Source organism: Leptopilina heterotoma, unplaced genomic scaffold, assembly GCF_015476425.1.
Source record: "Leptopilina heterotoma isolate Lh14 unplaced genomic scaffold, ASM1547642v1 Lhet_6, whole genome shotgun sequence".
Lineage (NCBI taxonomy): Eukaryota > Metazoa > Arthropoda > Insecta > Hymenoptera > Figitidae > Leptopilina > Leptopilina heterotoma.
This window is the reverse complement of record NW_025111137.1, coordinates 102840-129022: the sequence shown is the minus strand read 5'-3', so window position 1 is coordinate 129022 and position 26183 is coordinate 102840. Positions and strand designations below refer to the sequence as shown.

At 29.4% G+C, this 26183-nt stretch overlaps 1 protein-coding gene across 1 annotated transcript in view; it reads left to right on the top strand.

Annotated features, from left to right (window-relative positions):
* The first annotated feature begins 1786 nt into the window (after positions 1 to 1786).
* The window catches only part of LOC122509143 (transcriptional activator cubitus interruptus), a 71991-nt gene continuing 47594 nt past the window's right edge, over positions 1787 to 26183 (top strand). The window contains exon 1 of the mRNA XM_043622956.1: positions 1787 to 3051. Coding sequence (XP_043478891.1) covers positions 2798 to 3051 — 254 coding nt within the window. The 5' untranslated portion in view covers positions 1787 to 2797. The remainder of the gene's footprint in view (positions 3052 to 26183) is intronic.

Sequence of the window (26183 nt, the reverse complement as noted above, 5' to 3'; positions counted from 1 at the left end):
ACTCTATCGCCAAAGCACGTAACTCCCATAGTCCCCACCAGGCGTCCAGAATGGCGATAACGGTCGTTAGCATCAGCAGAGAGTTAAAGTGGTTTCAAACAGGTTTGAAGAAGTTTAAACTTTTGATTGCTTGAATGCTATATATATCCGACTTGTTTGACAGGCTTTAAACTGTTTGAATGCAATTTAAATCTATCTAAACTAGTTCTCAACTTGTTTATAGCAATTCTAAACTTGTTTAACGAGGTCTAAACTTCGTAAGTAAACACTTTTAAACTTCTCAATTTGATTTGAACTTATCTGCACTGGTTTTAAACTTGTTAAAAGCGATTTTTAACTAATTAAAACTATTTGAAATTTTCTTAAAACTATTTTTTAAATATTTGAATAGGTTCTCGAATTGGTTTTAAACTATTTCTACTAGCTTTAAACTGCATGAATTGAACTCGAATTTATCTTTTATTTTATTTTTACTTCGGAACTTGTTCGAAGAAGTTTTAAACAATCTTAAAGTGGTTCTAAATATGTTTAAAGATATTTAAATTTCTTTATACTTGTAACTTATTTTTAGTCTTTATTTGACAGAAATGTTTGTCATTAGGTTTATATTGTTTGGATTAGATTTTAACCGATCTGAACTAGTTCTAAACATGTTTAGAGGGATTCTAAACTTATTTGAAGTTGTTTAGTTTTAAACTTTTTAATTTGAATTAGAACTTATTTATACCAGTTCTCAAATTGTTTCAAGTTGATCGAAATTTTTTTCTTAGTTTTGCTACCTATGTGTTTAACTTGATTGTAACTGGTTTTAAATTGTTTGAATACAATTTTAACCTATCTATATCTAAACTTGTTTAATAAAGAAATTCTAAACATGTTTAACGAGTTTTGAACTTCTGCGTACTGGTAATTTGTTGGCAATTTGTCTGCATTGTTTGTAAACACTTTTAAACTTCCAAATTGGATTTAAACTTATCTGAACTGGTTTTAAACTTGTTTGAAGTGATTTTAAACGTGTTTAAATTTCCAGGATCATAAAATTTGCTTTTGTACAAACTTCTGCAAGTAGTTATAAAATATTCCAAGCTGTTTTGAACATATTTAAAGTAGTTTTAAATCAGTTATACGTTGTTTGAAGATGTTTTATCTGTTAATTTGTAGTTGCATATTCAATATTTGCTGTCAATAGTTCGATAGTAAAATACTGTTTGTACCGTAAATGATAATAATTTTAACAAACGGATTTTAAGTTGAGATACGATGTTCAACCATTTGAGAAGAGGGCCCTTCTTAAGGGCCGTGGTAAAGGAAAGTCACACATACGAGTCTGATCCTGTGGAAGGGATGCAGAGGAGAAGAAGAAGAAGGAGGTTCGGTGTCGTGGTAGTGGGAGTCAGGCACGGCTGGTGCTAGTTGAGTTGTCGAACTGACACGCGTTCCCTCTCCCTCTCTCTTCCATGGTACGAGCCATCTTTCTTCAGTACACTACCGCATCTCTCTTTCTCTCTTCCCATAAACGGGGAGCACCCCTCCACATCATCATCATTCCATCTCTCTTTCACTTCCGGAATGGACCCTTACTTTACCTCCCTCTCACCCTAGCTCTGCCTTCACTAACTCACTCTCTCTCACTCTCTTTCTTTATTTCTCTTTCAATCAGTTTCTCCTTCTTCCACTCACTGCCTCAGTTTAAAAACTCCATCCAGAGTTCATCTTGAATACCGTCCTTTACTCACTTTTCTCTCTCGCTCTTATTTTTGAGTTTTCTCTTGAATCTCTCCGTCGCACGCCCACTGAGAATGCACGACTGCTTCGGCATGACTACCCCTCTTCCAGAGAAGGACTCAGTCAGACTCAGTACCGCCATATCCGCCAAACTATAAGCACCGTGACCGGTTGCTGCTTTTAATAGTGCCTAACTCGTGTCAACGTGTGATCGCGAGTCATTAATTTCTCTGGTGGTTTGTGTGCGAAAAAAATTTTTTTTTCACAAAAAGAAAAAATCAACAAAACTTTTGTTGATTTTGAAGTGATTGTTTTTGTTTTGTACCTCGAGGTCAGTGCACCAGGATTTTAACAAGGATTTCGTTTACCGAATTTTTGCGGATTTTGTGAGTGATCTGTGTTTTTGGTTTTGTGACCTTGTTGTCGAACTGAACCCAAAATCCAGGATTTGTCTCCAATATTCCTGAAGCTTAAACTGAATAAAAATTTCCTCAATTATCCTCAATTTTAGGAATTCTTTCCTAACACAAAACTTTTGAGAATCTTTTTTATGAGCTAGTTAAGAAAGATTAATAAGAAAATAAATAAATGCTGTAAAAAAAGGTATCTCTTCAAAAGAGATTTTGCACCAAACAATCCTTAATAATACCCTTATCTTCAGAAGAATTGTCATCTTGATTGATTCCCTCCTGGCTAATTTTAAACTCCCCTAAAGAAAAAGATATTACGTCAAATTATCCCCACTTATACAAATTGTTCTGAAAAATTATTACATCTTCAAAGAATATTATCGACTGGAGAGTAACAAAAAAATGAAAAATTCCATCTTCTTGGAGATGGAACTGAAGAAGAAGAAAGTGTTCCATTGAAAAGGGATTATTAACGCACAAAAAGGATTAAAAGGTGGATGAAGACATTAATTGAAGAACGGATGGACTATGTGTGTGTTGGGCAGAGAAATCCGCGGGAAGATTCCAGAGTGGATTGGGAAGAAAGTGTTATCTTGATTGGAAGTGTTATTTCAAAGAAAAGGAGAATCTGATAGAAGGAGTGAAGAGCGACGGTTACAGAAATGCCTGAAAAGGAAGTGGCTTATCATCAGGAGGCGTTTTCTCTATTGCCACCACCACCCCATCACCCGCATTCGGCTTTTCATGCGGCATTTCATCCGCATCCACATCCCCCAGCGCCGTCGCCATTTCATCCGCATCATGGACATGGTTCCGCCGCTGCAGCAGCGGCGGCAGCGGCTGCGGTAGCATGGGAACATCACGCGGCCGCAGCGGCGGCAGCTGCCGCTGTCTTTCATGCACCACCACATCATCCGTGAGTACTTAATGTTTATTTATTTATTTACTTAAATCTTTATTATTTTATTTGTATAAGCGAAAGAAAAAGAATAAGTAATTTACCAGCCTTGTTTTACTTTACTATTCTTGTAATCAGGATAAAGTAATTAATGATTTTTAATTTTTACCTTCAATCACTGAATATGACAAAATTGTACTTTGTCATTACTTTTAAATGTTGAAATAACTCAATATTTAACGTCGAAACTACTTTCAATTGTTTAAAATGTATTTGAACCTTTTCTAACAAGTTTTAAACTTGTTTAAAATAGTTTCAAATATTTTGAACATGTTTCAAGTATTTTCGAACTTGTTGCAAATAGTATCGAAATATAATAAAATATCATTGAAATAAGACAATAGCATATAATGAAAACTACTTCGAACAAGTTTAAAAGTTTAAAAGCATTTTAAACCGTTTAAAGGTAATAACAACTAATGTAAAATAGTTTTACAAAGTTTTAAACTACTTCTTATAACTTATAACAATTTTAAACAAGTTTAAAACCATTTAAAATAGTTTAAAAATAGGTACAATTAGAGTATAAATAGTTTTCAATACTTTAAAACTGCTTCTTATTATAGTTATAACTATTCTGAACAAGTGTAAAACCATTTGAAACAGTTTAAAAGTACATAAAACTATGCAGTATAAATAGTTCTAAAAAGTTTAAAACTGAGTCTTACAAGTTATAACCATTTTAAACAAGTTTTGAATAGGTTAAAAGTATTAAAACTGGAGTAAAAATAGTTCTGAAAAGTTTAAAATTATTTCTTATAAGTTATAATAAGTTTGAACAAGTTTGAAATCATTTCAAACCATTTAAAGGTAATAACAACTAATGTAAAATAATTTTACAAAGTTTTAAACTATTTTTTATAAGTTAAAAAACGTTTGAATAAGTTTATAGAACTATTTGAAACAGTTTAAAAATATAGATACAACTGGAGTATAAATATAGTTCTAAATAGTTTATTTAAACTACTTTTTACAAGTTGTAACGATTTTGAACAAGTTTCAAATCAATTAAAACTACTTCTTATAAGTTATAATAAATTTGAACTAGTTTAAAACCATTTAAAACAGTTTAAAAGTAGAGAAAACTTGAGGGGGTAATTACTGATTAAAATGGTGTACAACTCTAATACACTAAATTTTCTTGCTATTATGCGTATTATCCAGTATTACAGGGTATTACGGAACTATTACAGGGTATTATTGATTATTACAGAATATTACCTCTATATTATGTGGTATTACACTGACGTAATAATGCTCTATTACACTCTATTACGTGACTATTACATGACTATTACGTGAGGAGCGTACACGTCAATACACAAGTAAATACCCCCTCGAGAAAACTGGAGTTTTAAATTTCTAGACAGTTTAAAACTACCTCTAACGAGTTATAAAGATTTTAAATAAGTTTAAAACCATTTCAAATCGTTTAATAAGTATTAAAACTGGAGTAAAAATAATTCTGAACAGTTTAAAACTACTTCTTATAAGTTACAACAAGTTTGAATTAGTTTCAAATTGATTAATGTTATACCAATTTGAAAAGTGGGTAAATATCATTTAAAATCATTCACAGTAGTTCAGAAATTATATTGAATAATTTCAAACTGTTTTAAATATTTTCGAATCTATATTTTACGTAAAATGGAACAAGTTCAATGTAGTTTTGAATCTATTTCAAATAGTTTATAACTTGTTTCAAATACACTACCGTTCACGAGTATCAGGACGATTACACGCGACTCTATCAAAAAACATGCCATCACTTTTTCAATCATATCTCGTAAATAAAAGGAGATATAAAAAAATCTTAAATACGGTTAGAAAGCTGATTAAATTTTACGTAAAATAAGCTATGTCTTTGAAGTCATTTCTAAGCTGTTTGAAAGGTTTTTAAACTTGTTTCAAAAGTTTAAACCTTGTTTAAAGTTTGTTTAAATTATTTAAAATTAATTAAAATCCATTCTAAATTACTTTCAAAATGTTTGAAATAAGTTCAAACTTATTTCAACAAGTAAAAATATTTTTTTGACTTTAAACTGTTTGGAACTATTTAAAGGCTGGTTTCAATTACTTTTAATGACTATAAATAGTTCTCAACTTGTTCCAAATAGTTTGAAATTCGTTAGAAATTGGTAGAAACAAGCAATTTTGTTTTAAATACTTTTAAACTATTTGAAATGGTTTTAAACTTGTTCCAATCAGTTTGAAACTTACATGAATAGGGTTTTTGAAACATTTCAAACTTTTTGAAAGTGATTTAAATTGATTGAAAGTATTAAAAATCTAATTTCAATTACTTTAAACTATATATAAAACTTGTTCCAACATGTTTTAAACTAGTAAGAAGTGGTTTCAAACTGTTTTAAATATCTTAAAACTTTTTTTCAACTGCAGTTGAATTCAAAACCATGGTTTTGAAAAAAGTTATTATTAGAGAAAAGTACAGATTATGCGTTTGCATAAATGTATAATTTTTTAAAATCAAGTAAAAACATACTAATATTATGTTAATTCGTGTTTTAAATCTTTTACAACATAATTTTAGAGCGCATAATGTTGCATAATTTTTTACTCATCGCATAATTTTACTCTTTTTGCATAATGATCACATATAATTGGCTCAAAATTTCCAAAATAGTGCTTTTTTAACTAAACCATGAAAAAATTTGTTTAGTTTCTTTATTTTTTATAATATTTTTTATATGATGTGCATTATAATATGCACATCATAGCATCTATATAGAAATATATATATTTCAGAGAGGGTGAGGGAATCAGTACAAAAATTTGACTCTACAAATGAAAGTTTTTAACTGTTAACTAACTTATTGAATGTTTTTTTTGAAAATTTGAGATTTATCAAATTTTAAAAAATTATAACTGTAAGATAGCAGTAATAAATGTTAAGTTTTAGAAACTAATTTTAGCTTCTATTGTTATTATTATTCAACATTACAAAAATATTTTATATTAATAAGTTTCTTAGTAAAATATATTAATAGAAACATTTTCATTTTTGTTTTATGTGTTCATTAAGAAAATCAATTCCTACTAATTTATTTCTAGAGGTGTGCAAAAAGCTCGAAACCCGAAGCTCGAGCGGGTATTTTCGAGCTTTTCATTTTTCGAGCCGAGCCGAGCCGAGCCTATTCAGTTCGAGCTCGAGCCGAGCTCGGGCCGAGCCGAGCTTTATAAAAAGCTCGAATAATTTCGGGTACTCGAATTTTTCGGGTACCCGAAACTTTCGGGTACTCGAAATTTTCGAGTACTCGATTTGATTCGAGCCCTTGAGAAAATCCAAAATTTTCTACATTAATTTTTAATTAAATTTTTTTTTGTAAAAAAAAAAATTTTTTTAATTTAAAAGCTCGAATTAAATCGAGTACTCGAAAATTTCGGGTACCCGAATTCATTCGAGTACCCGAAATATTCGAGTACTCGAGTGAATTCGGGTACCCGAATGTTTCGGGTACTCGAAAATTTCGGGTACCCGATACATCGAGCCCGGCTCGGGCTCGGCTCGAAAAAATTGCGGCCCGGCTCGGCTCGGCTATTCGAGCTTTTTGCACACCTCTATTTATTTCATTTCTCTGTAAGTTATTACATATATAATCTTTTTCCCTCTTTTTTTATTTTTATTAAATTATTTATTAGTATCAACATGTCAATTTATTTTGAGAATTTTGTAGACACTTTTGCGTTTCTGAAAAATTACGATTAAAAAATATTTATTACAAATCAACATTTTTTAAAACACAACATAATTTTGCAAAATGAGAATTTTTTAGCTTATAATAAATTAAAGTAGAATTTTTTTAATAACATAATTCTGCATAATCATTCTCATTTTAGCGCATAATTAGTGTATAATTTAGCTATTTTAGTCGCCTGATTGTGCCTAATTTAAGCGCATAATTAGAGGGACTATCTTTGTCTATATATTTATTATTGTTTAGAACTTGTTTGAAACGGTTTTAAACTTGATAGAATTGGTTTTAAACTTATTCTGCCGTCCTTTTTAAAAAAGACACTATGTACATTTTAGCTCAATCGGAGATATTGAAGGAAACGCGTTTGCATCTGGATCTCTTAATAAAATTAAAAATTTTGTAAACAAACTTATGTTCTTGACTAATTCGTACACGCTCTTTTCATTGGTGCAAAAAAAAATATTAATATTAATTATTTATTAATAAAACTGTAGATAGTGCACATTTTTTATCCAAAAATTATGGAGAATACATGAAAAGTGCACTATGTGGTAGATAGTACGTTTAAAATTGCTTTGTCGGTCCACTTTCCTGTTTAAAGCGTCACTATCTACATTATTTTCTAACACAATCCTTTATTTCTGTTATATTTTTATTATTATTTTATATTTTATTTTATTTATAATTATATTATATTTTTTAATTTTGAAAATACCGAACGAAAAATGACGAACAATAGAGGGGCTTATAGTAAAAATGGTTTATAATAATAATAATGGAAGCAAAAGTAGAATAAGTGACTTGAGAGCAAAAACGGGTGAAAATGATTATGTAATTTCTTGATAAATTAATTATATTAATGCTTAAAAAATATTGTCAATAATAAAAAAACTTATTTTATTTGAATTAATATTTTGTAATTATTATAATTAATTTATCAAGAAATTACACAATCATTTTAATCTGTTTTTCCTTCTAAGTCACTTATTCTACTTTTGCTCCCGTTATTATTTTAAACCATTTTTACTATCAGCCCCTCAATACATAAATTTTATTTACCATTATAACTTTATTTTATTTGATTATTATGTTCTGCATGAAATTTTTATTAAATTAAATGTTAACTTTACAAAAAGAATAATTAAAATTGCTTTTAATTTGCATTAAATATATGTGTTAATACAAAATAAAAGCTTTATTTGCAAATTATTGTATTATTTTTATTTTATTTGCATAATTAAACTTGTAGATAGTGCTCTCTCTCGCGGAAAGTTAACCAAAGTTCGAGAAAAATATGTACGAAAAACGTTACTATGTACATAGTTCTCTACTTTTGTGACTTTTGAGACCAGTTTACTGACTAACCTATGTACATAGTGCTCGTGAATCAGGATTTCAGGGGTCAAGTGGGTTGAAAATCCTGAAAATTTTGTAGATAGGTCGTCTCCTCCTGCAGATAGTGACACTTTAAAAAATATTTCTCGAAAATCTCTGTAGATAGTTTAATTGACCGCTAATTATCTTCTAATCTAATTAAAATTTTCACTTACGAATACGACTATTAGATTCGTCTTTTCATTACGAATTCAACGGTATAAAAAACTCATTTTTCATAAAATATGTAGATAGTGCCTTTTTTAAACTGGACGGCAGTATTATAATTGGTTATTAACTATGAAGAATATTTTAACTGTTTATAACTATTTGTCAGCGTTAAGGGTGGTTTAAAGACATTTTAAATTTGAAATTGAATTGAAAGATTTTACAAGAAAAATGATTGAAATTTGATTTAAAAACTAGCACTCAGATTCGCTTGTTATAAATTAATTATAATTCGTCTTTGTACACGTGACACTAAAGAGATAAACAATTGTTATAGTAATATCTGTTACTGTTGCTTTAAATTTGCATTATGAGCTTTACTGCTGAACAAATAGACAACATCAGTCAGTTAATGCCACCAGGACAAGAAATTGCATTTTATGTGTTGGAGTTTAGAATGCGTTTCAAGCAATGAAGAGTGTATTATTTATACTTAAATGAAATTTACGACTCATACATTACACAGATCATGCTATTAACTATAACACGGAAGGACTAAATTTTTTTAGTTGAAATAATCCACTATAGGTAATAAGTTTGTTTGATTAAAAAACATAAAAATTATTAGTAAATTGGAAAATTTTCAAAATGAAATTTATAAAGATAAATTTTTTTAACACATAAAAGAAGTTATAAAAATTCTTCTATCAGGTTCAGACGTTTGATATGATGTACGATACATCATCATGCAGAACATCCGTTCACCATTAGAAGGCTAAATTTGACCGCATTCTTCAAAAAATAAATAAAACACATTTTATGAGCTCTAAAACTTATCGTTTTCGAAAGAAAAAAAGTAAAAATTGAACTTAATTGCTATAATAATATTTCGAACAGGAAAAAATGTGGTTTGCAAAACAAAAACTATGTATTGCAAATTATTATGTTCCTAATACAATAGAAAAACGATTTATAACTGAAAAAAATTGAACGAAAAAATGGTGAAAGAGATATAGGAAAAGATTTTCACTATACATATATGTATAAGAGTTCTTTAATAGGAGATAAGAAATTGTGGACACGATGTATGAAAACCCCTCCCACACAGCACATGATATTTCCTAAATATTTCCTGAATATTTCACTGAAAGATTGAAATATTTCAGTGCAAGGTCCTTGAAATATTTCTGCAAACAGGAAAATGTCCGCTTCTGTGGAAATATTGACGCGAAAGTTGAGAAAATATTTTGGAAATATTCAACTGAAATGATGCGCACTGGTCGAACTCAGTTTCTATGGCCTGTAGAGCTGCGCAATAGTTTTTGGCTTACTATATCCTATGGGTTTTAAAATATTTCAGAAAATTCCTATTGGTTTCAGGTGTTTAACAAATTTTTCCATTTTGTGAAATATTTTCACAATATTGCAGAATCTTTATGTGTAATATTGCAGGAATATTTCAATGAAATATTTTCTCAACTTTCGCGTCAATATTTCCACAGAAGCGGACATTTTCCTGTTTGCAGAAATATTTCAAGAACCTTGCACAGAAATATTTCAATCTTTCAGTGAAATATTCAGGAAATATTTAGGAAATATCATGTGCTGTGTGGGCTTTATGAATATACATAAGAGGAAAATGGGAGCAAAATTATCAGCTCAAGAACCACACAAATTAACCTCATCGGGTCAGGGAAAGTTTTCCTATTGTTTAAGCTTTCGCTTACTAGATAAATTTTTCTTTTTCCATTCTCTGTTGCACTAACTGACATGAGTACTTTTGACACATAAACTTATGAAAAAGTAATTAAAACTGATGCTGAATTATTAAATTAGTTGTATATAGCTATATAGTTTTCCACTTGTCCTAACATTCAACCTGATTGTAGCTAATTGTAAATCGTTCAACTTGATTTTAATCTATTCTCAGCATGTTCATACTCCTGTATATTTCAAAATTTATTCTAGATTTCTTTAAAAATAGTTTTATACATGTTGTCAATCTTCTTAAATAATATAAAAACATTTAACTTATTCAATCATATTTAAACTCATTCCGCAAACATGTTAAAGTCGTGAGGGGATTATTTTAAATTTATTAGAAATATTCTTAAACTAAAAAAAATTTAAAAAAATAAATAAATAAATAAATAAAAAAAAAATAAATAAGATTATTATTATTATTATTTTTATCTTTTTTTTACTAATATTCTTAAAACAATTTTTAAAGACTTCAAATTGATTTTGAACTTGTTTAAACAGGTTAAAACTTGAAAAATTATTTATAAATTAGTTAGAAGTATTTCTCAACAGGTTTTAACTGGATAATTCAAATTTGCAACTAATACTTAAATAGGATTGAAACTAGTTCCAATTGGTTCAAACTTGCAAAAAATAGCTTTAATATGGTTTAAACTATTTCAAAGTCTGTATAGCAACAACTTCTAAACTATTTGTTTTGGTTTTAAACTAGTTCCAATTAGTTAATACTTGTAGAAACTGGTTTCAAATTGGCTGAAACTATTTGAAATGTTCATTTTAAAACTGTTTAAATTAGTTGCTGATGAAAAAAACAACAATTAAAACAAGTTTTAAACTTGTTTCAAATTAATTAAAGACTCGTAAGAAGTGGTTTGGAACTGGTTAGAACTATTTTAAATCTTATTGCAACTACTTCAAAACTGTTTGAATTAGTTTTAAATTTATTTCAACGAGTTAAAACTTGTCAGAAGTATTTTTAAACTGATTGGGATTATTTCAAATCTTATTCAAACTACTTCTAAACTGTTTGAATTAGTTTTAAACTTATTTCAAATTAATTTTAACTTGTAAGAAGTAGTTTGGAACTGGTCAGAACTATTTTAAATCCTGATGTAACTACTTCGAAACTGTTTCAGTTGGTTAGAATTATTTCATATCTTGTTAGAACTTCTTCCAAACCGTTTCAATCAGTTTTAAACCTTTTTCAATTAAAACTTACAAGAAATGGTTTATAACTGCGGTTGAAACTATTATAAACCTTGTATTAACTACTTCCAAACTGTTCCAATTGCGATTTTAAACTGTCTGGAACTATTTAAAATGTCTTAACTCTGTTTTAAAACAGTTTGAATACAATTGAGTAGGTTTGAACCGACTTTAAACTTGTTTTAACTATTTGAAACTCATATTCAACTATAGTTGAAATTTATAAGAAGTGGTTTAAAACTGTTTTGAAATATTTCACATCTTGTTCTAATTATTTATGACCAGTTTAAATTAGTTTCAAACTTTTTCTAATTATTCAAGACTTGCAAAAATTGGTTTTCAAATGATTAGAACTATTTTAACTCTGCTGTAACTACTTCGAAACTATTTCAATTGATTTTCAACTTAAAAAGACTTGTAACAAGTGGTTTTAAACTTGTTTAAACTTCATTTTAACAATTTAAAAATAGTTTTGTACTTGTTCTAAATAATTGAAGCTTTTAAAAAACAGGTTTGTACTTGTTCTATCAAGTTTAAAATTTCAAAAACAGTTTTTTACTTTTTCTAAGTATAGTTGAAACATTTAAAAACAATTTTTTACTTTTTCTAAGTTGTTGAAACATTTAAAAACTGTTTTTTACTTGTTCTAACTATTTGAAACTTTTTAAAACAGTTTTGTACTTGTTCTAGCTAGTTGAAACTTTTAAAAAACATTTTTTTCTTGTTCTAACGAGTTAAAACTTTTAAAGAACAGTTTAGGAATTTTTTAACTAGTTGAAACTTTTAAAAACAGTTTGTTTTGTACGTGTTCCAACGAGTTTAGATTTGTGAGAAGTTGTTTTGAACTAGTCGGAACTAGTTTTCAAACTGTTTTAGTTTGTGTGTTTGTGTTTAGTTTTTCTTTCCAATTAGTTGGAAAATGTTTCAATAGAACTGAATAGGTTTAAATTTGTTTTAAACTAGTTGAAATAGTTTAAGACATTGTAAAAAGTTGTTTGAAACTATATTTACAACTATATTACAAAACTTGTTGTAACTACTTCAAAGTTGTTTGAATTAGTTTTAAAGCTGTTTTAACCGCAGTTAAGACTTTTAGAAGTGATTTGAAACTTATTTAGATTTTATTTGTAACCTTGTCCTAACCACTTCTAAACCGTTTCAATTAGTTTTAAACTTGTTCTAATCAGTTAATTGCATGAAGTTGTTTCAAACTTATTTATGCTGTTTTCAAACTGTTTAAACTAGTTTAAATCTATTAAACATTTTTTAACTTCTTTAACTATATATATTTACTTATTTTAACTTATTTAAACTTATATAAACTAGTTTTAAACATATGAAAAATGATTTTTAACCCAATCAGACAATTTTTTCCAAAAAAGAGAATTTTAAATTCTAATTTTTCAAAAGAATTTGTAATTACAATAATTCATATTATTTAAAAGTGGTTTTAATATTTTTGAAAGTAGTCTTAAACTTTGCTCGCACTATTTACTGTAATTTTATGCTGTATCATAATTTACACGTTAAACTTTATATTTAGATTATATGAATTTCAACATTTCTTGAAAAGGTAAAAAAAAGGAATATTCTAATTTATTTCGAAATTTCTTTGAATATCGTTATATATCTATATTATATACATATATACATATAATGATGTGGATGAGGAGAAAAATTTTGTGACTAAATATGTATATATACGTATATTATTTATAAGATTGTCGTTTCAACGAAGAGGATCCAAAATGTTGGAAGAGTGTGTCTTTGCCACGCTTTACGGTGAATTAAGTGTGAAATGGTAATATCTTCGAGGGGAAAGGAAATGAGAATGGGCAACTCAACTATATATACTATAGTAGAGCGTCGTCATAGGTGAAAGATTCAGACGTTAGCATGTCGACGATTGAAACGATGTCTCAATTCAAGTTAATTAAGACTCTTCTCACTTTATAGGTTCTCTTACATTTCGAAGATTAGGGTAACGAGACTATGATTGGCGAGAATCTTTTTTTTCTCCTAAAAAAAGGCGTGTTATTTTTTTTATTACTATCAAAACCGCCTTCATGTTTAGATTTCTATTCACTTTGTATATTACAAATTTTCTCTAAAAAATATTTTTTAATATTTTGATCAATTTTATCGCATCGAATTTAATTAATTGAATTTAAATATTGAAGTATCAATCTCGAAAAAAAATATTCTTGGTATTTATAGGATTGTTATTACTTTGAGAGAAATATAATTAGAGAATTATTTATTTTTTCTTGGAAGAGTGTTTTTTAAGGACGTGGCAATAAAATTTATCGAATATCACAAATTTTAATGGCACGAACGTGAGACAATTTTAACTTTTAACGCCTCTAATATTCAACGATGTGAAAAGAGTTTGCTAGCATCTGGCGTGCGCGGCCAATTGCGATGCGACGGCAGACAGAAAATTCGCGTCTCTCTACTGTGTCAGCGAGTCTCCATAGTGTGTTTTTGCCTTCTGTTTCTTCTTTTTTTTCTTCCTCTCGCACCATATCTTTTGATTTCCTTTTCTTCGACTCCATCTTACCTACGACTTGCTATTTTTGTCGCACTATCCGCATATATACATGTACGAAAATACGATACACATTTGTGTATTTTTACATCGGCAGTTTCTCTGTTTCATGGATCGAAGTCTCGTTACCAAAAGCCTCTAATTTTTTTCGCACAAATTCCAAGCGACAGTCCTGGTGAAAATAAAAAAAAAAGAAAAAAAGACGAAAACAAACCAAAATGTCAGACGTTCATGAAAAATAGATCTCATGAGTGTCTCTCAAATGGATTTAGAACCTACTTCTTAATTAAGGGAGACGATAATTTCCTTCCTGACATCAGCACTCTTCAATTTATAACCCGAAAGACTCAAAAAGAAAAAATGTTATTTATGCTATTGTTTGAAATTGCAAAACAAAAGCAACTTTTTTTCTCTGACAAATATACTTTTTCTCCCTCTTTCAAAATTTACTAACATGGAATAGTTTCAAAAAAAAAAATTCTAAAATTATAAATAATTATATAGAATCACCTGATTTGCATATTTGTAGATTTTCTACAATTTGTACAGTATATATATATAGTTTAACCGTAACGAGATAACAGAGAGTTTTTATACTTAAAAGCGACAGAAATTTGTTCCGGTAAGTAATTTTTAATTACACACATGTTCAAGTCCCGACAAAAGACAATGTGCAAGTGTAATCTGCAAGTGTTGATCTAATTGTTAGTCAAAGGATATACATAACGAAAAGCGCCTGCGTTATTCTTTTGTGACACGCACCCATAATAATGGTCTCGTGCACGAACATATGAATTTTAATAAGTCAAAAATGTCATTGAATAATTTATCGCGAATTGTATTCTTCTTCAAAAAGAAAATATTTTTAAATATTTAAAATTACTCTTAATAAGTTAAAGAAACGGTTTAGAATATTTCAATATCCCTGTTAACACTGTTTATTTATTTTTATGTATAAGACCCACACAGCACATGATATTTCCTAAATATTTCCTGAATATTTCACTGAAAGATTGAAATATTTCAGTGCAACGTTCTTGAAATATTGCTGCAAACAGGAAAATGTCCGCTTATGTGGAAATATTGACGCGAAAGTTGAGAAAATATTTCATTGAAATATTCCTGCAATATTACACATGACTTTTCTGCAATATTGTGAAAATATTTCACAAAATAAAAAAAATTTGTTAAACACCTGAAACCAATAGGAATTTTTTGAAATATTTTAAAACCCATAGGACTAAAAAGCCAAAAACTACTGCGCAGCTCTACAGGCCATAGAAACTGAGTTCGACCAGTGCGCATCATTTCAGTTGAACATTTCCAAAATATTTCAATGAAATATTTTCTCAACTTTCGCGTCAATATTTCCACATAAGCGGATATTTTCCTGTTTGCAGCAATATTTAAAGAACGTAGCACTGAAATATTTCAATCTTTCAGTGAAATATTCAGGATATATTTAGGAAATATCATGTGCTGTGTGGGGAAACTTGTTCCTACAAGTTCATGACTTTTAAAAATTTGGATAAAACCGTTTTCCAATCAAACCGTTTTCCAAATTCTAACATGTTTGTAATCATTTTCATTAGTGTGACAAGAGTTTGAATAAACTTAATACCAGTAAAAATGAGTCAAAAAATGAAAAAAGATTGTCAAACAGTTCAAAATTAGTTGTAATAACTATTATGAAAACAATTCTAATAATAAGTTTTACAAAGTTAAAATTTTTTTTTAATCAGTAGTGCCCCCTACAACTTCTCCAAAGTGTGCAAGAGCATTTCCGGTTTGGTTAGGTCCGCTAGTGATATGACGTTACAAAAATACGTCAAAAATAAGTTTTTGTTTAAATTTTCAAAACCTCATATTTTTTTAATTACACAGTTTTATAAAATGTGCGTTTCGTTTTTTTGTAGCTTAATTATTATCTGCCTTTAAGTAGTAACAGTGTATTTTTAAATTACGTGTAATACTTTTCTGTAATTTTAACTTTTTTGTTGAAAAATAGAGTGAGAAGGAAAGTAACACGTTGTTACTTTCCTCCTCGTTTAAATATTATGAATACTTTATGAAATGAGTGAAGTAAATCATATTTAAAGTTACAGATTAGATTTTGTTTGTTAAAAATAATGAATTACAAGTAAATTGACTTTCGTTTTGACATATTAACGTAACTTAAAAATGATTTATTGAACCAGAAAACATTTTTATTCTGCGTTCATATTTTGTTTTATTTTATGTTTGTCATAATTGTTAATTTTTGCTTTTAAATTTTAGATAAAGTTATTTTCATGTTTTAAAAGATTAATGTTTTATTGTTTATTTTGTTTAATATGCCAAAAATATGAAACATAAAAAATTTGGCTCCTTTTTTAAGGGGTAACACACTCTATAGAGGCTGAAAATGAGACCTATATATTTGATGATTTCCCACACAGCACATGATATTTCCTAAATATTTCCTGAATATTTCACTGAAAGATTGAAATATTTCAGTGCAAAGTTCTAGAAATATTTCTGCAAACAGGAAAATGTCCGCTTATGTGGGAATATTGACGCGAAAGTTGAGAAAACATTTCATTGAAATATTTTGGAAATATTCAACTGAAATGATGCGCACTGGTCGAACTCAGTTTCTATGGCCTGTAGAGCTGCGCAGTAGTTTTTGGCTTACTATATCCTATGGGTTTTAAAATATTTCAGAAAATTCCTATTGGTTTGAGGTGTTTAATAAATTTTTCCATTTTGTGAAATATTTTCACAATATTGCAGAATCTTTATGTGTAATATTACAGGAATATTTCAATGAAATATTTTCTCAACTTTCGCGTCAATATTCCCACATAAGCGGACATTTTCCTGTTTGCAGAAATATTTCTAGAACTTTGCACTGAAATATTTCAATCTTTCAGTGAAATATTCAGGAAATATTTAGGAAATATCATGTGCTGTGTGGGTTGTTTTGAGAAAATTAAAAATGGAATAGGATTTCTTTTTAGAAGGTTTATTAAATACTTATTGAATTATGAAAAAAAACTTTTTGTTTACATTATATAACAAAATGGCGGCGGTAAGTTTTTATGTTCAAAATCGACTATTTTTACGGCCAGAATACTTTTTTGAAAAGTTTAAGGCTATGTCCAAGTTGTGAAATGTAAACAAACCAAAAGGTTACTATACCAGCACTAAAATCGCAATTTTTCGACAGCCAATCCTCCCACAAAAAATAACAATTTTACACTTTCTCTACAAAAATGAAAAATTAGAGTTTCAAAATGTCCAAAAATATCATGTTTGGCTATGAGAAATAAAAAGCAATTAGTAAACTAACTAATTAAAATGACCTGTAAACCAGCATTTTTGACGCGTCGCGAAAAATAAACTGTTTGAGTATATCAACCGCACGGATGATGAAGAAGTTCCATGTCAGCGATTGGACCTTCAACATGTGGAAGGGTAAATTTTTCCCTTTCCTCCTTGAAATTACAAGAGAAAGGGTAAAAACTTCTTCATCGTCCGTGCGGTTGATATAGTCAAACACTTTAATTTTTCGCGTCGTGAACTCTGTTGCTCGCTGCGCGTGCGCAGACCGTACCAAGGTCGCAATGACATCACCATGAAAAAAGGCACATTTTGTTTTTGACTGAAACTCAGTGGATTTTTCATTTTTTTAGTTATTCAAAGTTTAGTAACCAAATTCGATACTTTAGTTCACCATTTCCATAAAGAAAATGTGAATTTATATTTATTTACGCATATGGGAACCGCGAAAAAATGCTTCATTATAGACCGAATAGTGAAGCATTTTTTCGCGGTTCCCATTTTCGTACATAAATATAAATTCACATTTTCTTTATGGAAATGGCGAACTAAAGTATCGAATTTGGTTACTAAACTTTGAATAACTAAAGAAATGAGAAATCCACTGAGTTTCAGTCAAAAACAAAATGTGCCTTTTTTCATGGTGATGTCATTGCGACCTTGGTACGGTCTGCGCACGCGCAGCGAGCAACAGAGTTCACGTCGCGAAAAATTAAACTGTTTGACTATATCAACCGCACGGACGATGAAGAAGTTTTTACCCTTTCTCTTGTAATTTCAAGGAGGAAAGGGAAAAATTTCCCTTTCCACATGCTAAAGGTCCAATCGCTGACATGGAACTTCTTCATCATCCGTGCGGTTGATATACTCAAACAGTTTATTTTTCGCGACGCGTCAAAAATGCTATTTTACCGGTAATTTTAATTAGTTATTTTACTAATTGCTTTTTATTGCTGATAGTAAAAAACAATTTTCTTGGACACTTTGAAACTCTAATTTTCCATTTTCGTAAAGAAAGTGTAAAAATGTTATTTTTTGTGGGAGAATTGGCTGTCGCAAAATTGCGATTTTAGTGCTGGTATAGTAACCTTTTGGTTTGTTTACATTTCACAACTTGGACATAGCCTTAAGTCTTAGAACAAGAAACAAAAAAATTTTATAATCTGTTTACTATAAAATTTGGAAGTACATATAGATTTTTCAACTTTCAAGTTGAAAAATCATAATGTAAACTTTATATTTTGTAAAGAATTTACTGTTTATTTTTGGGCAAAAAATCGATTATTTTACTCAAAAAGTGCGCAATTTTTACAAGAATTAATATAAAAAATCCCATATGTGCTACCAAAGTTTATATTATATAGATCATTAAATTTCTTTCTGTTTCAGGACTTATAAACTTTAAAAAAAAATTGTCCTGACATTTTGGCTCGCATTTTGGTCATAAGAAAATAGTCGATTTTGTCTATGAAATTTATCGCCGCCATTTGGTTATAAAATTTTAAATAATTTTTTTTTTATATTTCAATATGTATTAAACAAACCCTCCAAAAAGAAATCCTATTTCTTTTTTCATTTTCCCAAAACAAATTATCAACAATTAGCCTCTATGTCTGCCTCAAGAGTGTTGTTACTCCTGATGTAGTGAAAGCTGTTAATTTATTATTAATTATTAATAATTTAACTTAAACTGAAGGCTTAGTATTTTTGTTACACATTTTAATAATTTAATATTGCACGTACGAAACTTTGGGAATTAGATGCTTTATCTATGATATGGATAAGAAGATAATATCTAGAAGACACTAATTGTACCATAATGTGTTAAATATATATTAAATTTGTGCCAAACGTGTACAATTTGTACTAAGTATCTTTGTATTTTTCTAAGTTCATAATAAAAATATTTTTAAATAATAATAGTCTTCAAATTGTAAAATTAGCCATAATTCTATAACGTTACTCGGGGGTTAGGAGGAAAGTAACAAATGCAGAGGTCGTGAAAAAGTCATACTGTGAACTGGTTATTTAATCTAAATGTCTAATTCAAATTTTATTTAACAGGTGAAAGTGCAAGCTTTCAATTAAGGTGTCAACAAAAATTATTCGTTAAACAGTTTGAACGCTACAATGAATAAACTGATTTTTGTTACTTTCCTCCTCGGTCTCTCCTACTAATACGAAGTAGGAAGAAAACATTATGAATTTTCGGAAACGCCCACAATTTTCAACTTTTTACTAAAAGTGGGCCAAAACTGTGAAATAGGTCATGAAATTTGTCAAACTTCAAAGCCAAAAAATTTTAAGAAGATCAGGTTGAATTTAAAAATAATGTATTAATGACTTGTTTATTTATAGTGATACAGAATAGAAAAAAGACTTTTAATTATACATAAAACCTACTACAGATAAAAATAGTGCGAAAGAATATAAACAGATAGATTAATCTTTCTTCGCCCAATGCACCTGCGCGTCTCTATTTTCTCTGTCTCTGTATATATGATATTAAATCTTGAAAAATGACTAATGTCTGATAAGCGAAAAAGATTTGATATCGCTTGGATCAATCCATTCTTGTATTATTGCCATTCCCCCTTTCTCTTTCTTTGCATGATGCTTATATGGTCTTTTTTTCCTTAAAGGCATATATAGAAATGTACACGTACACCCTCTACAAACATATATATACACTATAGAGCGATACCATCCACTCGCACAATTTATCATTGGTGCGTCTCTCGTCCATTGATAAATTCCGCACATTCATAACGTTCTGTTGAGCTCACGCGGTACAACAACGTACCTTATGCGAGAGACACTCGATACGACACATCGCGATAATTTGACTCTTCACTTGCATTATCTCTTATATATATATATATATATATATATGCAAATTGTCAAACGCGAGATTTAAAACAATTGCCATGGAGTTCAAATTTTTGTTGCGACGAAAAATGTTTCACATCCAAAACTAATGAAATCTTATAATTGAAAGTGTAATTTTTCTATCAGGTATACTCAAAATTTTTTTTATTCTTTTTACATTTTTGTAATATATTCTTCTAGTGTTATGACAATTTACCTGAACGTAGACTAGGCTGAATCGACCTAAACTGAACTCAACTGATCTAAATTGACCTGAACCGACCTAAACTGACCTAAATTGACCTGAACTTATCTATAAACTTATCCAAACTGACCTAAATACTAGATATAGCTTGTTTTCTAGTAGATTTAGACAATTGAGGTCAGTTCAGATCAGTTTAGATCAGTTCAGGCCCGTTTTGATTAATTCTAATACAGAGGTATAGATTTATTGGTTCGATAAGGAATTAATCTTTCAAGGGAAGTAGAGATTGGTGAGATCTGATCAGTATTGGTCAGTTTAGATTCTAGTCGATTCAGTTTTTAAATTAAGGTCGTTCAGGTCAATTTCAGGGCAGTTTAGGTCAATTCTGGTCAGCTTATGTTCTTCTGATTTATTTTGATTACGAAAGCTTGGGGTAGGTATAAGTAAACTCGTAACTTAGGATCAGTTTCGGGTGGATTCAGTTGTTAGGTTAAATTATTTCCTGTCAATTTAGGTCAGTTTAGGTCTGTTTCTTCTTTTTTGAATTCAGATATATTAAATAACATTAAAATAAGTTCTCACTAAACATAGTCATTTCCAGTTTAAATTTGCATTCAAAAAAGGTATTGTTATTAAATTCATAAATAAAAAAATTGAAACAAATTAGTTCTAGATCATTATTATCATTTTGCCTCAGAATACTGGAAAATATAAATATCTTCACTTTGTTTATTATTGAATTATTCCTGAATATCTTGATTATTTACAGGTGGTACGCAAAACGTTCAAACAAACAAACTAATCGTTTTAATGAGACAATTAAGCCATATTTCTAACGTACTTCTTCTTCTATTTTGTCTTCTCACTCTAAAAATAATTGTATATGCGCAAAAATATTTTACTAACGGTTCTTGACAACCTCCTTGTTACGCTGTGTCAACTGTTGAATTTTCATTTCCACAAGAATCATTTCTTTACAATCTTCTTGATTGTTATCTCCTCATGTGTCACTGCTTAATATTTTCTGTCATATTGGAAAAAATCTCAATTATACTTTTAGTGCGACTTCCTAAAATTTCAAAATTTACTCCGAAAGAAGACGATTTGAAATTTAGGGGGAAAATAACATTTTAATTTACTTTTAAATTAATAAATATATCAAAAACAAGAGATCAAAGTAATATGAAACTAATAGTTGATTCAATATTACGATAATAAATTATATCTCTATTGTTTTTGTATTTATCCATTTAAAGAGTATTTAGATAAGTCCCTTGAGAGGTTAATGAGGCATGAGAACATGAAACAATAAATTTTAAATTGACTATATCTATATAGTGTCTTAAATCGAAAAGATAATAATTATCTTGCTCGAATGCAAATTAGTCTCAACTGTTGTCATGCGTTTATTTCAGACAGTCTCGCTGCACTGCAACAGGACTGACACTACCGTAATACTTGAAAATGCAAATATACAACAACGAATATTTTTTTCGTGATTAATATTCCAAGAAATTCTAATTAACATGTCAAAAAAAAAGAAAAAAAAAATTTTGTATCATAAAGGAATGCTCTTCTCTTGCTCTCTTATTATATTCTCAGAGATTCTCTCCGTTAGAAAGAACTTAAAATTTAATTATTATTAAAGTGAAATTGACAAAAAGAATTACGGTACATTTGATGAAATGCAAAATGCACTCTTTTTGGTTTTATTATTAACAATTTATTTATTATTTGTCAATTTTTGTTATTTTACTGTTTTTTTAATAATACATCGTTGTGAATTAATGTTTAATTTAATTATTATTAATTTACTATTAATTACTATTAGTACTATTAATTTAGTGGAAATATAAAAAGTTAATTCCGAACCCATTTGAAATGAACTAATTTTTCTGTAGTCTAAAAATAAATGACAAAAAAAAGTGAAATCGAACCACATATGGAATGATGGGAAATCAGTGCCATCCTACGTAAATATTCGGACATGCCTAAGTTATTCCCGAACAAGAATGTGTTCACCATGTGATGCGAGAGCGTTTGTTTAATTTCAAAATGCCTCTTTCGACTTTTCAGACCCGGATACTGAAAATTTTAACGAGCTCGCAAAAGCTACTGTTTCAGCTTCCTCTCTTGAGAATCCACACGATCCACACACATGTCTCTATACTGAATTGCACCAAACATTTCGTAGATATATTTTCATCTTGTCCTCAATTTAGCCAAAAAGAAAAAATTATTACTTTATTCTCGTAAGAGGAAAATTTTTTAAACTTCTTGAAAAAATAAATAGGATAAAATGAATGTATATAAAGCATACAAATGAACAAAAAAAAGAAACTAAATAAAAAACAAAAAAAGCAAAACAATTATAGAAAAACAAACAAAAAAAGCAAAACAAATAGAAAAGCAAAAAAATATTTCGAAAAACCAAAACAAAATATGAGAAAAAGTAGAAATAATTTCCTCAAAGGCAAACGAGATAAAAATGAAAGAAATAGAAATGTATTTATTTATATCAGCAAGCATTGAACTCTTCTTCTTGTGACTATTTTTATGTGACGACAAAAAATTCAATCAATATTTTATCAAATCTTATTGCAATTGTCGCGCTTGATATCGTTAAGAATCTCTGGTTACAATAAGGAATAAATAGCGAGGCATCATTAATGTAGGTACTTTTATCACATATCGCATTTAATACATCCGCTTATAATTATCATTTATCATTATAAAAACAGAATTTGCAATCGCTAATTCATTTAATATTTACTGCCAATTTCGAATAATGAAAAAATGGAATTAGTTTTCTACTCAGATTTACAAAAGTTTTTGCTGAAATTCATAACCAACAACTGCAATACTTTTCCGCAAAGATTTTTCGAAACTGAACTTACAATTTTCCCAGCACGTCAGGTTTTTGAGATATTACTTAAAAGTGTAAAAAACACATTTTTTTCGTAATTCTTGAAGTAATTTTAAAGTAATGCAAAAATTAATAGAAATTTTTTTTTCTAAAAGTTTGTAGCGTCAACTGTAATTTAGAATTTGGAAAATCTAATATCAGATTCGTAATTAGCGACCCCGGAAACCCCCAAGTAACAAATTTGTCGAGTTTTTAAAAACTTATCCGCCATATTGGATCCGCCATTTTGAATTTTGCAGTTTTTGCTTCAAATACATTATATTTCGAATAATTAATTATTTTTTGAACTTTAAGGTCACAATATCTCGAAAATCTAATATGCTGGGAAAATTCTGCTATCAGATTCTGATTTATAGATAATGTCAAAAACCTTCGGAAAAAGTATTTTCAGTTCCTTGATTTTGAAATTCACCAAAATTTTGTCAGATGTATTATCATCAAACAATAGCTTCAAGTTGAAGGCGATTAGACTTAGAAACTTAGAAAAGCAGTTACTGCATTTTCTTTCAGTTTCTAATTATTAGAGAATTGAACTAGATAAAATAAATTAATTTTGAAAATAGAAATGCGATTGAGAGGAATTTGTACTAAAGTTGGAAAAAAAATGTCTTTTTGGCTCGTAGTTAATTTATAGATGTATGTATGCATTTATATAGACAGAAAGAGTGTAAAAGTGCTCGAGGAATATGTTTGTTACATTGTGAAAACAATTAATTAGCCGCGAGCGCAGCTGAAGGAAAGGAAATTACGACTTCTTAATTTCTCACTTTTCAGTTGTGTAATGAGCTTAGACATCGAGAGAAAGAGTGGTCCTCGTGCCGAGTTGATGTTGATCGAAGGTACACAGAGCCACGTGGCAGGGAGCACTTGTGCAACAACTTTCTTGTACATGTACACACTGATAGACTTCTTAACCAATAGAGCAAATGTTTTTCTCGTGCAAACAACGGCTTACCTGGCTCGTTTAAACTTGTTCGATTCTCGAGGATTTTACCAAGTTTTATATCCGCACACAATCAACGTTGTACATTTATATATATACACAACGAAGGCAATTTCACGCCTACGCAAAATGAATACAACTTTTTTCTTCAGTGCGATTCATTATTCATTGGTAATTACACATTTTGGTGCACTTCATTATTCATTAGTAATTACACATTTTGATTTATTTGGAATTAGTTGAATATTTTCTTTTAAGTTGAGAATTTTCTCTTGGATATTCTACTTAGAGTTGTAATTTTTTGATTACGTGAATTAAAAGATGAGAAAATTGTCTTTATCTTGTAGTTCATCACGATGATGATGGTAATCCATCAACTAGAGGCTGACACAACGTGATGATCCTTTTACTAATAATTAGTTGTTCCATAATTTTTGAATCTTTTAAACCATCAGACTTTCTGTCCAGTTGTTACTAAAAAGTAATCATCATCCACTAATTATTATTAGAGGATTAACAAGTCATAATCATCATCCACTAATTATTAGTAGAGGATTGATAATACACAATCATCATCCACTCATTATTTATTAGTAGAGGATTAACAAAACACAATCATCATAATCATCATCCGCTAATTATTATAGTAGAGGATTAACAATAAGGCACGAAGTATAAAATAGTCCGCTAATAATAATTTTTTGGTATCCTTCGGTTAGCTGATCAACCACAAGAAAAATGAGAAGGAATAACCAGTGGATTGTAATTATTCGTCCATAATTATTTGATGATACCACTGATGATAATGACACCACTATCTAGAGTACATAAATGATTAGTTTGATGATACTCCAAGAATAGTTAGTGGATTTTTATTCTTTAGTAACAACTGGATGATGATAATCAAACAATAACCGTTGGAAAATGATCTCTCACTGCGGTAACCAACAGACGACACAAGTAAAAATATCTACAGAGAGAATGCAAACTTTTTGCCAAACTTCAGCAGACTCCTGTCTCTCCAGAAAGTCTAGTGGTTTAAAAGATTCAAAACATTTTTTATATTTTTTGGACCACCATAGACATTCTGCAGACAAGAGTCCACTGAAAATCCAAAAGTTTGCAGACATTCTGCATATGGACATTTTTACTTGCGGATGATGATCCACTAGAAAATAGACAATAGCACACCATCACCAACAGAATGATAATTTTCAAATTCTCCCTGACACCTTGGGAAAGTTTTTCCATCAATTATCCACCAATAATTAGATAGTGGTCTATCAGTTATTTTCATTCATTGTTTTAGAACATATGTCTATTATCCCAATTAGAATTAGAATATACTAGTAATACTACTTCTCACTGCCACCTTGGGAAACTTTCTTTATCAATTTAGTTACTGGTCTATTAGTGATTTTCTTTCTTTGTTATTAGAACATTATCTCTATCATTCTAATCAGAATATCATCTCTATATGTCTATTATCCTAATGAGATTCCAGTTTGAACACCAATCAAATTATGAAATAACTGTCTAAAAGCAGTTGATGGTTACGATTGGACGATGACAATCCATCTACTAACAAAATTTCGTCTATGTAATTTGTCACTGAGATAAAATTGTCCCATAAATTCCAGAAATATTCATGTGGAGCAAGAATTTGTAATCCCAGAAATCTTCCATCAATAAGCGGACATTTGTTTAAGAAATATTGTGTATTTTTTCATCTAGAATTACTCGTTGGTATAAGGTCCGTGTCTCGAGGATAAAGTTCGTAAAGACGTAGTAGCGCACGACTGTGCAGTGAATCGAGGTATCATGCATCATCTTCCGGACAGCTCGATTCTCCACCTTCCCATTCGTTGCCCTGCCTTCATTCTCTCTATCATTCCATCTTCCTCTGGTTCTCTCTTTCTCTCTTATTCTTTTGCTCTCTTAACTCTACTCTTACTCTTGTTTTCTTACTCTCTTTCTGTCCTTCTCCCTTTTCCTTCTTCTCTTTATCTACATTTCTCTTTCTCTCCTTGTCTCTCTCCCCGGGCATTCATCCA